Source organism: Gamsiella multidivaricata (genome assembly GCF_025024155.1).
Source record: "Gamsiella multidivaricata strain RSA 2152 chromosome Unknown BC939scaffold_1, whole genome shotgun sequence".
NCBI lineage: Eukaryota > Fungi > Mortierellomycota > Mortierellomycetes > Mortierellales > Mortierellaceae > Gamsiella > Gamsiella multidivaricata.
This window is the reverse complement of record NW_026251709.1, coordinates 339,320-350,898: the sequence shown is the minus strand read 5'-3', so window position 1 is coordinate 350,898 and position 11,579 is coordinate 339,320. Positions and strand designations below refer to the sequence as shown.

Sequence of the window (11,579 nt, the reverse complement as noted above, 5' to 3'; positions counted from 1 at the left end):
GTAAGCGCATTGTGTTACATTCCACATTTCGGAAGGATTTGAAGCGTCTTTGCTGTGTGTCTCTCCCTGCATGTAAGTTGCCGTGGCAACGAGAGCACCTTGCGCTTCTAAAAATATGGGCATACCATACACCATGCACCATGCACCCAGTCATTGATCCTACATCCTCTTCAATCAACATATCGTTTCCCAATGAATGACAGAAGACAGACAAACAGTTTTATTGAAAGGCGCTTTCTTTTTTTGCTTGCAGTGACCGCGGATATGTGGTCGTCCCTTAAATCCGTTCCTTTTTCTTTTTATTTTATTTTTACTTGGAAGCCTTCTTGGGAGCCTTGGCAGCCTTGACGGGCTTAGCGTTCTTAGCCTGGGCCTTGATGACCTTCTTGACGATCTTCTGCTCCTCAATCAAGAAAGCGCGGACGATTCTGTCACGGACGCAGTTGGCGCAGCGGGAACCACCGTAGGCACGGTTGACGGTCTTCTGGCGACGGGAGATGCGAGCGTACTCAGTAGGGCGGAGAGCAGGGACCTAAATGTCGTTGTAATTGAGGAAGACAGATCGAGATATTTTTCGTTAGAAACAGGCGTTCTTTCTTCCAAGTAGGATATGATTGGGTGTGCTGCAGGGCTCGCTCCAGCAAGGCGAAAACACTGTTCAGTCGTGATCCACTTGTTCCTGCACATGTTGAGTGATAATCCGATAATTGTCTCGAAAGCACAGACGGAAAGTACAATTAGCGAACGCGTATCCTGTCATAGATGTTGAAGTATTGTTGCAACGGTCCAAGAACCCTGACAGAGCCATAACCACATGTTCTGTTTGCGTGCAGGTACTGAACAATGGACTCCGAAAAGTGATACTGGTGTTCTTGTTGCTGCTGCAAACTTTTCTAATAGTCGCTTGCTGTCGATAGCCTACTTGAGCCATTATGCGAGCGCGGAACTTTGGCGGTGGCAACAAGCTGATCGGGATTCCTCCTTGCTGAACCCCATTGCCTTTCCTGATGTCTCCTCCCCCAAAACTTCATTCCTTGACCCGACATACGTCCTGTGTCGCTACAAGACCCTTTTACACACTCTACGGCTTTTCCTGTCAATTTCCTGAGTTCCTTCTACATCCATGGTTCCGCCGACTTACACCGGGGAGAGCGACACCGCAGTCACCGCACTTGGGGGCGGTACCGGGCTTCTTCTCATAGAGCCAAGTCAAGCGACCACCGGGGGTCTTGACGACGCGAGTCCTGTTGGACTTGGTGTTGTACGACAAACGACGGCGGTAAGTGAGACGCTGAGCCATCTTCTATAAGAGTCGCAGTTGGATACGAAAGACAAGGGTTCCTTCGTTAGCGACACTGCTGGTTTACAGGTGCCTGTAAAAGTCCGTCAAAGTGTCCTGATATAGCAGCGTAGAGTCGGTCCTTGAGTATTTCTTCTCTGTTATTCCGGAGCTCTCCACTGGTGCTGAATGAGGACCTGTTCGTCCAAGGCTGACTAGAGCTCCAGCATGACATCGTGATCAATAGATGCTGATGCTGATTGACAGACCCAAACTAGTCCTCCTGAAGGCCATCAAGACTTTAGCGCGAACAAAATAATTGTTGATCCCGGATCGGCGCTTCATTGATGATATTGTTGCGATGTATGGATGGATGTCTTCCGCCTTGTGTGCCGATGTATCGATCGATGGGGGACCATCCATTCCATTTTGACTGCGATTCCTCCGCACCTGTAAAATTACTAAATGGATAGAGGGAGATCCATTTGGGTACTGAAAGCCTACCATAAAATACAGTTGAGTGAGACTATTAAGGGTATATACGAGGATTTACTGAATGTTGCTTGGAAATAGCGGATTGGAACTATGGAGTAGGCGCGCGCTCTCTGCGTATAAGCCAAAGGATGCACAGACGTCGAACAGGCTAGGAACAGTTGAGTCAAGTACTTTATTCCTCTGGAACTTGTGCTGGTCTTTGCTTTCAATTGACCTCAGCGGCGCCTTCCCTTTTAGTTTCTTCGACAGTCGTCTTTTTCAGTATCATCTCGACAACATGCACGGCTCTAGCTGGTGCTATAGAAGGCAAGGACGGCCAGGAATGCGCCAGAGAAAGGGAGAGAGGAGAATGTAAGTGAGGCTTAATGCTGTCATCGATAGTACAACATGGTCATCCCCCTGTCGCCTGCTGCTGCTGCGTGTCATCGCGTGCAAACAAAGCACTTCGCAGCAACTGCAAACTGCAGCAACACAGGGAACAGCCGATACGAGTGATCAATTGAAGTGGCAACTCAAAAATATGTTCCCCCACCTCTTCTCCCTCTCTCCCTCCCTCTCCCTCTCATTCTTACTCTTGCATCTTCACTTTCCTGCCTTGCATTCCACCATACTGCTTCCGTGCCACTTCGCCAGCTCACCCATCCCTTCACTTCCATCCCATCCCTCTCATTCGATCCCCCGCTACCCCCAACCCCCTCTTTCTCGCCATCACATCCACTCTCTTCAACTCACTATGGGCTGCTGTGGAAGCAAACACACTGATCGCGACGAGGTAAAATAATAATAATAATACAAAGAACCCTGCCCTCCCTCAGGTGGTCTATGCACACTACCCCCACACACCCACAGCACTTTAGCGCCATCAGCCATGCACACCGATCCCCCTCCCCCCTCCTTTCGCCGGCGGGATCGAGATGCCTTTCCCCTCATCAGACTTGGACCAAATCAGCCTTTGCAGCTTATTTTTTTCCATGAAATCCACCACTGAGGAAAGGGCTACTGCTGCACTGGTGCTCTCACGCTCCAGCACTGCCAATACTACCTGTTTATGTATGGCTCCCTCTGACGCCTCGATCCTGGCTCAAACATTCTGAGTCCTCATTCTTCTTATTCCACAGCGATGCGTGCTGTGTGTCTGTGTGCTCCTTATTCTCTCCCGCACCAGTGAAAAAGAAGGGCACGCTGAGTGGTGATGTCTTACTTTCTTGCTCCGCCCATTTGTCACTCTCCCTTTTATGTATATATGAAGTGTGCGTCCAGCATATTCGAGACAAGTAAAAAAAAAAACCGCTAGCAAAGGAACTTGCAGCTCCATCCATTTTCAGTCAAGAAAGACAGCAAGAAACAACGTTGCGTTGCTGCTTTGCTCTCCTGTTCACTGCTATTTTTTATGTTATGTACGTTGTTTCTATCTCCTTTTTTGAACAACTTGCGGATCGGAGAGCGAATACTTCATATTTCTGACAAGCTGGTAAAACAGGAGGAGCCGACGGGAAGAACTTCTTTTGGACAACGAGGAAAATAATATGCACCGCACGCAAATCTACACAACCACACATATTATTTTTTCCCTCGCAGGGCTGCTCAGGACTCTTCCTTGTGGTTCTTGTTCAACCGATTATCTGATTTATCGCGTTATTTCTATGGAGAGGGGGGCCATCGATGACGGACCACTTGCGCGTGAGCGATACGAGCGTTTAGCCTTTTTGCTACACATGCAACACACGGACCAAGACTTGAGTGGTCTGCGCTCGATTACATGAATAAGGACCTCGGATGGTGATCGGTCCAAACTAGATCATCCGCGAATCCCCTTCTATCCTTCCCTTTGCTGCATATGCTCAGTCTCTATCGTGCTTTCCTTCCTTACTCTTCAAACAATGATCTGGTCTACTGCCTTTATGCGGTTGCCTTATCAGCCAGAAACATGATATCGAACACAACGCAGTTAAGAAAAAAAAAGAGCCGTTCAAGAAAACTAACCCCCTTTCGCCTCCTCACTGTTTTTTTTAGGCTGAACGGATCCGTCTGTTGAATGAGAGCCATGCTGTTTGTACCTATGGGTAAGTTGAAGCCATTTATTCATTCGTTTTTATTTTTGTAATTTTTGGTATACAAAACCAAAATTCAAAGCGCGACAGGACGCGATTAATACAAATGCACAAAAAGAGCTTGGAAGCAAACAAAAAAAAGAGGCATAGAGGAGTTTGGGGAGGAGAGGTCCCATTGGGGGTTTGACAATTATCACGATTGATAGGAGGATGGGGCATAAAATAGAACATCGAGAAAATAAACATGGCGACAATAATGAGCCTATGATGTTTGAGGGAGTGGAAGAAATGCGCGGGTACGCGCGCGCGTCTGCGCACAATTTGTATACCTTCTTTTTTTATACCATGTTTCTATGAGGAATGGGTTTATTTGTTGTCTGTTTTCGTTTTTTATTTTATTTTCTCTTTTTTTGCATAAGAGCTGTTCGTTCAGAAAATAGTGGAGTGGTGCATTATATTACACAGAACTGGTCACTACTCGTCCTATTATCGAATTGATACAATATCGGCACTAGCTCATCGGCCGAGAGAGTCGGGTACAGGGGTCTTGGGCGAATGAGTTGAACTGTTGACAATGATAGACTTTGTGTCCATCAGCTGTTGTTGAGCTAGCGGCATTCGCCGTATTACACATATAAAAATAACAGGGGAGCGGCATGAACTAAGAAGACGTGATCTATTTGTTTCGGCAGAGCGGGTTATTGTTTTCGTCGACTGTCTGTTTTATTGTTGATATGGAGTAAGAAAAAAAAGGGCCCTTTTCTAAGGAGCCGCTTGCATGATTGTCCACAACACCAAAAAAAAAAAAAAAAAAAAAAACTCGTTCTCGGTTTGTTTTCCAGCGCGGAGGTTTTCTTTTGGGATGGGGCTTGACCCTATGATCCAGCATGTGTGCAGCGCGTTGGCTGGCGTCTTTTTATTGCCTTGGAACAGACTATTTATGCACCGCCCTTATAGGATCTGGTTGCTGTTGTGTTTTTTTTTGTCCTGCTGGTGCTGTACCAATGGCAGAGGATTATTTGGGCGGGAAGCAAGCACAGGAGGATTTGCCCGAAGTAGGGTTGTTTACACCACTTTTGCGGAAGAAGAGGGAAGGGTAGGTGCACGCGCCGCCCATCGCACTGCTCTTTTCTGCGCCTTTGCGAAACAATACACATACCCCAATAATCCCAGCTTGCAACAAACGAATAATATGACGTGAAAAATAAGGGCACGGTGCACAGGGAATGAGTAAAATGAGTAATGAAACGTCTAGACTAATCTTCCACGTACGCTTATCACATTCATATGTGTGCGTGCTTTTTTTATGCTTATGCGGATTCAAACTAGGACTGATCCCATGGTTGCTGCCTACGGTGAACAGAACCAAGTGCGCGAACTGGAATCATTACAACGCATCGTCGAAAGGACGGCTGGGTAAGTCCTCTTTTATTTCTTACTTTATGATTTTATCGCCGATCTTATTCGGGCCATGTCCATGCCCAGTCCCAGTGCCCAATGACCTGCCGGGGCTCGCGGTGGGTGGGTGCGCATGTGTCGATACGAGGAAAGGATGAAGAACGGGAGGATGGTTTTTGGCGCCAGGATTTTTTAAGTTTCGTGGTACCTGCTTACGTCTCATCCCCTTTCCCCCTGAGTTACATTTCACATGTGCTGTATTGAACAATTTAGACCGATTGGTTGGTGGGTCGGTTGATCGGTAGCACGGCGAGGGAAGTGATTGTCGGCAAGGAACCTGGCTGGTGCGTGCGCGCGCAGCTTCGCTCAATTGCAATGCACATTTTATTATTAGTTGTTTGGTGTATTGCTGAGAGCCGAAATAGCCTGAACATCACATCTTTGTTTGAAGAGTTCAAGGTGTAGGCGAGCTCTTTGTCTGTGGTTGGACCAAACGGCATTCTTTTGAGCAGCTAAAAAAGAGGGGATCGGGTCAGGGTGCATGATTATTCCAATTCCTGTTGCATTGAAATACGGTATTACCCTCATTACGCAATTCTCTACAACGGCCAGGAACAGCCATCAAAAGAAAAAAAGGGCGAAGCAAAACAAATACAAATCAAACTACAGCGCTCTCTGCAAGGAGACAGAGTACGCGAGATGGCAACGACATCAACAAGAGCACAGAAAAGGGTCAAAGTATAGTCGTTGTTGATGCGATTGATGGTCTGTGGTCTTTGGTAGGCCATAGCAACGACAATAGCGACAAAAACGACAATGACAACAACAATAACAAAAAACTACTGCTGCTTGGATAAGATGAGCTTAAGCGCGACCCATGAACCTTACCTTTGACCATGGACCACCTTCCAGTCAAAGCGCGGCAGAGCACATGGTATCCTTACAAATGTCGCGACAAGCAATTGGTCCGCATCTTTCGCAATCACTCACGCAGTGTTATTATACTATGGATCGCCCATCTGCCGGCCCCATCAATCAGTCTATCAACAACACATCCCTTCACGTACTCTTCCTGCGCACCGTTCACACCATCGGGTACCGCGAAACATACGATATTGCCCATCTCTCCCTGCATTCACCTCCTTTGTTACTCTGTCTTGTCAACTTGAATATTCTTCCCCCGTCGGGCGTGCGAAGTGTTCATTACATGTTTGGTGTCGTTGCTTTAACGGATGCATATCATTATTATATCGCATGAAGGAAAAAAAGAACCCCTAGTTTATCCTATACTCCTATACTTCCTTGCTGACAGTATTTACTCGTCAATTGAAAGAAACTATCTTGTGTCTTCAAGTCAAATGTGTGCCGATCCAAATCTAGACCATTTCTATTCCTTCTCTTTTCGTCTATATAAACGTGCATTTGCTTCTCTTCTCTTCCTTCCTCTCTTTTTCATTCTCTCTCTCCTTCCTTTCTTTTCTCATTCATATCCCAACAATCAATTAATTGACACTCTTCACTTCTAGAAACCTAATCGACATCCCCTCGACGCTTCAACTCGAACGCCTTCAGCAACAGGAGGCACAGAACCGGTCGAACGAATACATCACAGCGCTGAACACCGTCAAGTTACCCGAACAGGCCATCAAGAAACTACACAGCATGACATCGGTCGTCAAGGGAGGAGATATCTCAATTGACCAGTTGGACGGCGCATTAAAGTCCTCGGCTTCCTCGACCGTGAACTCTGTCAGGGCACCGTCCGTACGCGAGGTCCTCGCCGAAAAGACGATCGATTCCAAGACCCTTGGATGGGTAGGTTGAAAAAGTTGAACACAAAGAACTGCGACAAGGAAAAGAAATTTGAGAGATCGTTACACGAATCAATGCAATGAACTATGTCCCATGCCCCATGTCCTTTGGGCCCTTCTTTGACTGTTGACGCTTTTTTAATGGTTGTGCGGAATACTCACTATCATCCTTATCATTATGATCGTTTTCCAACTACATAGATGGCAAGTGCGATGGGAGAACTGCACCAGGCAACGGAGCAGATCGATGTCGAGGATGTCGGCGACTTGATTGTGACACTATCGCCACCCGTGGCTTAATAGTCCTGGCCATTGCTGCTCGACCTTCAACCGAACGATCTATTCGTCCATCTTTTTCTTTTCTTCCTCATTAATGCTCATTTTCAAAGATATCCTCTTATTCATTTTGTATTTCTTACGAAAAAGTAATTACATTCTCCCCCATGTTATTACTCTCTCCATCCAAGCATCTTTTTTTTTCTCTCAAACACACATACACACACCACACACACACACGCACATATTCATCGATGATAAAATATATATATACTTTTATACATTCGCACTGCATAACAAAACAGCGATGTGATCTTGTTGTTTGAAAAAAATAATCGGATTGGCTCTCAAGGAACCACTAGCGAAAAAAGGGAAAGCCATGTGCGGGAAACGATTATCGGTTGAGGTGGGAAGAATCATGTTCAATGGACATGACATATTGACGGAAAAAAAACACGTTGTATGGTTTCTCTCTCCGCAGTACTTTTACATACTATTTTTCCTCTGATGTTTATGGTTTCAATAACCATGCATGCAGTAGAATACCATGCACCCTGTATATATAGTTGAGCAATTGGTTGTTCATTTTGCTACCGTTTGTAAAAAAAAAAAAACGAAGACTGCAAAAGCGATGGAGAGAGAGAGGAGGACATGGGTTTGTACTTTTTTATTTAATTTTATTTTCTTTACGAGGACTAAAGTAGTTTGCTGTGTTGCTAGCATATGTTACAGCACTTTGAAGACTTTTTCACAAACGGGTCAGATCCAGAAGAGCCCCAGATCATGGGCAGCAGCGGGTCTCCGGTCGATGTAACATATCCTATCAAGCTAATCATTTAGGTTTCCAAGAATGCAGAAGCAAAAAAAAAAAAAAAAAAACAGTAAGTAACGATTGGGGTCCTGCGTTTTGGATACTTCCTCCTTTCACAATGGTCCATTTGTCTTTTCGTCTGAAAGCGAAACGGGAGGGAAGGGGGGGAGGAAAGACTTTTACCTCTGAGACGCCTCCGAGACACGTATCCGTGGCATCTGTAGCTGCTCCCTCAACCTCTGGTTATGTTCCAGGAACCGCCTCAACTTGACCTCAGACACACCTGCTGCTCCTCCTAATCCTGGTCCTCCTAGCTCTATTTCGCTATATTGAGTCGGCCTATGGGGCGCCTGTCCTACCCCCGGCGTTCTCACGCCTTCTGATCCCTGTGTCTGATATTGTTGATACTGTGACAGTGGCATTCCTCCTGCTGCGCTGTTGGTCGATCGTTCCGCAGGTATCCCGGCCATCGTCGCAGACGACGACGCTGTCATTCCTCCTCCTTCTTCTTCCTCTCCTCCTCCTCCTCCTCCTCCTATTACTGCTCCGTCAGTGGATGATACCGGCGTAACAGAATTGCTCACGATCCCGTCCATGTTATAGACGAGTCTTCCATTGGCCAAGGACGAGGGTGGCACATCAAGTAATCGGTCATAATCATGGTCGTAAGGATTATCGCCTCCTCTTGCTCCCGATGCTGCTGCTGCTGCTGCTGCTGCTGCTGATGTTGATTTGGGATTAGTTCTGAAGGTCGCCGAGTTTGAACTCGTACCAAACATGGGGACGGGTCCGTCTACAACTCCTCCTGTTGTTATCGCTTCTCCAGACATCTTTGTTTCTCACTGCAGGGTCGAGGTTACGGTGTTGTATGTGTTGATTAGAAACCCGGGTTAATCCTGCTTAGTAACTGAGCCAGTTCGTTACGTTGCGGGTGCAAAGCCTCAAAAGCAGAATGCTGGGATTATCTCGTGTTCTAAAAAAAAAAAAAAAAAAAAAAAAAAAAAAAAAAAAAGGTATGATTAGAACGAGTAGGTGCTGTGCCCACCATTTAAAAAAATGTGTGCGCCTACATGTGATCTGTCGTTTCGGCCCACTTATGGTAGCTGTATGTGATGGGAAGAGGACTGGGAGCTAGCAAACAAGCATGGTCCTTAGTATGAATGATGAGGCGGTTGCTTCCTTTCATGCTGCGACGCTAATATGTAAATATATCTTTTTGTAAAAATAAAAAAAAAGAATGCAAAGTATGCAGGGTGTACAAACGCCGTCAGGGACGTAAAGTAAGGGGGATAGTCCACAAGAGATAAAAAAAAACTCCAGGGGGATGATTGTGTTATGATGCTTATAGTCTAATGAGGTTACCTCATTTTATACTAAAGTCGAAGAAGAAGAAGAAGGAGAAAAGTACTGCGTAAAGAATTGGTGCGGGCAGGGTGTCCGTGAGGACCAAATGCGAAACCCTTTTCTACGTCCTACGGACGCACTGACCCAGACGCGTCGCGTTGAAAAGGATAGGAGAATGAAAAAATATATATAAAAATAAACCGGGTGCCACCAAGCCAATAGGATCTAGTGTGGGGTGACTGCGGGTATGTTATCATAGTCATTGGTGCAGGCGGATAAGCATGCGGGGAAGGAGTGTGGGGATCCACCCGGTCTGCAGCAAGATGGCGCGAAGGACTACAAACATGAAACATGGCTGGGGAAAGAGGAGCGGTGGGGTTGATAAGACAAAGCAAAAAAAGGGAAGTAGAAGCCCTAGGTAGGACTGAGACATACGGTGTGCTGGATTCGCTTTTGCAGAGTACTTTTTCCGTAGGAGGAGATATGCACTAGGGTACTATGGGCTCAAAAGTGAGGGCTGACCATTGGTGAGAAGGAGCCTGGTGAAGAGAAGAGTGTTGTTGTTGGAGTGAGAGTGAATGGAAAGAGAGAATGCAATAAGTGAATGTGACAAGTGAATGCGATGAGCGAATGTGACGAGTGTGCGATGGGTGGAAATGATGAGAAAAAAAAAAAGATAGTCAAGTAGAAAATCAGTTATGAAAATTTATAATTGGACAGCGCGGTCTGTCCGTGTATGTGGAGTCTACCCTCTTTCAAGATGAGGTGATACAGGGACCCTTGTTCAGTCAGTCAGTCTGGGCTCAACCACGTCGCTATTGTCGTCTATGGGCACTATCTTGTGCCCAGTGCGTACATGGCGGATACGTCCGTCCATTTCGTTCTTGCTTGTCGTTATGCTGTCTGTGCAAGCAGGAGCCAAGACAAGGACCGAAAAAAAAAAAAAAAAAAGCGAAGCGGGAACACGTTTGACAAAGAAGAGCAGGGGAGGAAAATAGTCTAGCAGACAAAGTAGACAGCGAGCGCTTCGATGTTGTTGCTTTCAAAGGGGGAATGGGGATGCAGCCATAAACGCGTGTTTACACTCTCCTGAGTGCTTGCTTTTGCGCCATCTGCAGCCCAGAAATCCTCCCTGTGTCTTTCACCTGACAGACCAAGGCAGCGCGTCGTCCATCCTGAGCTATGGGAAGCCAAAGGAGCAAATTGGGTTCTTAACAGGAGCGAGAATCGTTTGCTCTACTAGTATCTCTAGGGGTAGGGAATAGCGGGGGTACGGATACGGATATGGTTCAACCCCATTCTTCTGAATCCAACTTCCCAGAAGCACTTTTCATTTTCATGCGCCTCTGTAGGTCTCTCCTCTTACACCTCTTTTTTTTCCATACACTGTAATGACACGCTCCTCCTTCTCTCTCCCAAGGGGCCCAAGAAAAAAATCACCCATTCTTCCCCAATGCTACCTTGCTCCCCTTCTTCCCGCGCGCCTTTTTCATTTCCCGGTTGGACAAGACAAACAACAACACCGTAACCATCAACCAACAACGTAGACTAGTGGACTACATGTGTAATTCTTTCGTTGGTTGTTCTTTCTCTTTCCTTCCAACGGATGGAAAAGAGTGGAGGGATGGATCGGAAGAACACACATCCCTTCCCTGTGTGTCATTGCATGATTTGCAGAGGACATTTGGACGTATGGAAGCTGTCATTGTGCTGTAGCTTTGGTCTATGGTTCGATGGGGTCATGGTCCGATGGTTACTGTAGTATATGTAGTCGGTATATTTAGCTCTGGTTCCAGTCCCTACTTCCCCCACATCTTTTTGTCCATCCTCATATGAAAAAGCCCACCTGTTGAACGAACCAAATAACACATGAGCCGTGGAGAATACCATTTGGCAAATAAATAAGAACAAACACTAATCCTTGCCCACCCTTCCCTTCTTTTCTTTCTTCTGCTTTCTTCTACTTCCTCCTTTCTCTTCTTCTTTTTCTTTATCGCTTGACTCCATCCCTTCATCAACTTTTTCTTGTCTCCTCTACAACTGAACCCTTGTTTTATTAGTACTAAACTGACTTCCTCTTCGGTGCCTGTCCCTCTTCCCTGGTTCCTTCTTCG

The 11,579-nt window shown here is 46.2% G+C and overlaps 5 protein-coding genes across 5 annotated transcripts; 3 read left to right on the top strand and 2 right to left on the bottom strand.

Moving 5' to 3' along the window:
- Positions 1–309: 309 nt before the first annotated feature.
- On the bottom strand, positions 310–1,303 carry BC939DRAFT_433895 (ribosomal protein L34e-domain-containing protein; the record flags this gene model as incomplete). The annotated part of the gene is made up of 2 exons (XM_051553294.1): positions 310–532; positions 1,142–1,303. The coding sequence occupies 2 exons, from the start codon at positions 1,298–1,300 to the stop codon at positions 311–313; spliced, it is 381 nt and encodes a 126-aa protein (XP_051417765.1).
- A 911-nt stretch (positions 1,304–2,214) lies between these two features.
- Positions 2,215–4,316, top strand: BC939DRAFT_2439 (uncharacterized protein). The gene is made up of 3 exons (XM_051550949.1): positions 2,215–2,546; positions 3,788–3,837; positions 3,944–4,316. The coding sequence occupies exons 1-3, from the start codon at positions 2,295–2,297 to the stop codon at positions 4,026–4,028; spliced, it is 387 nt and encodes a 128-aa protein (XP_051417764.1). The 5' UTR covers positions 2,215–2,294; the 3' UTR covers positions 4,029–4,316.
- A 305-nt stretch (positions 4,317–4,621) lies between these two features.
- Positions 4,622–5,069, top strand: BC939DRAFT_433889 (uncharacterized protein; the record flags this gene model as incomplete). The annotated part of the gene is made up of 1 exon (XM_051553293.1): positions 4,622–5,069. A coding segment is annotated over exon 1 (334 nt), but the record flags the coding sequence as incomplete, so codon positions are not given.
- Positions 5,070–5,912: 843 nt separating this feature from the next.
- Positions 5,913–7,392, top strand: BC939DRAFT_2218 (uncharacterized protein). The gene is made up of 3 exons (XM_051550791.1): positions 5,913–6,318; positions 6,750–7,038; positions 7,236–7,392. Exons 1-3 carry the CDS (start codon positions 6,101–6,103, stop codon positions 7,332–7,334), a joined length of 606 nt encoding a protein of 201 aa, XP_051417762.1. The 5' UTR covers positions 5,913–6,100; the 3' UTR covers positions 7,335–7,392.
- A 634-nt stretch (positions 7,393–8,026) lies between these two features.
- BC939DRAFT_390833 (GGL domain-containing protein) lies at positions 8,027–8,543 on the bottom strand (the record flags this gene model as incomplete). Its single annotated transcript, XM_051551918.1, has 2 exons — positions 8,027–8,138; positions 8,305–8,543. 2 exons carry the CDS (start codon positions 8,541–8,543, stop codon positions 8,027–8,029), a joined length of 351 nt encoding a protein of 116 aa, XP_051417761.1.
- Between the last annotated feature and the right edge of the window lie 3,036 nt (positions 8,544–11,579).

Coding starts and splice junctions, on each gene's coding strand:
- BC939DRAFT_2439 (XM_051550949.1), top strand. CDS start 2,295: ATGTTCCCCCACCTCTTCTCCCTCTCTCCCTCCCTCTCCCTCTCATTC. Junction 2,547..3,787: donor AACACACTGATCGCGACGAG/GTAAAATAATAA, acceptor TGTTTTTTTTAG/GCTGAACGGATCCGTCTGTT. Junction 3,838..3,943: donor CATGCTGTTTGTACCTATGG/GTAAGTTGAAGC, acceptor ATGCACAAAAAG/AGCTTGGAAGCAAACAAAAA.
- BC939DRAFT_2218 (XM_051550791.1), top strand. CDS start 6,101: ATGAACCTTACCTTTGACCATGGACCACCTTCCAGTCAAAGCGCGGCA. Junction 6,319..6,749: donor CGCACCGTTCACACCATCGG/GTACCGCGAAAC, acceptor CTTCACTTCTAG/AAACCTAATCGACATCCCCT. Junction 7,039..7,235: donor ATTCCAAGACCCTTGGATGG/GTAGGTTGAAAA, acceptor CCAACTACATAG/ATGGCAAGTGCGATGGGAGA.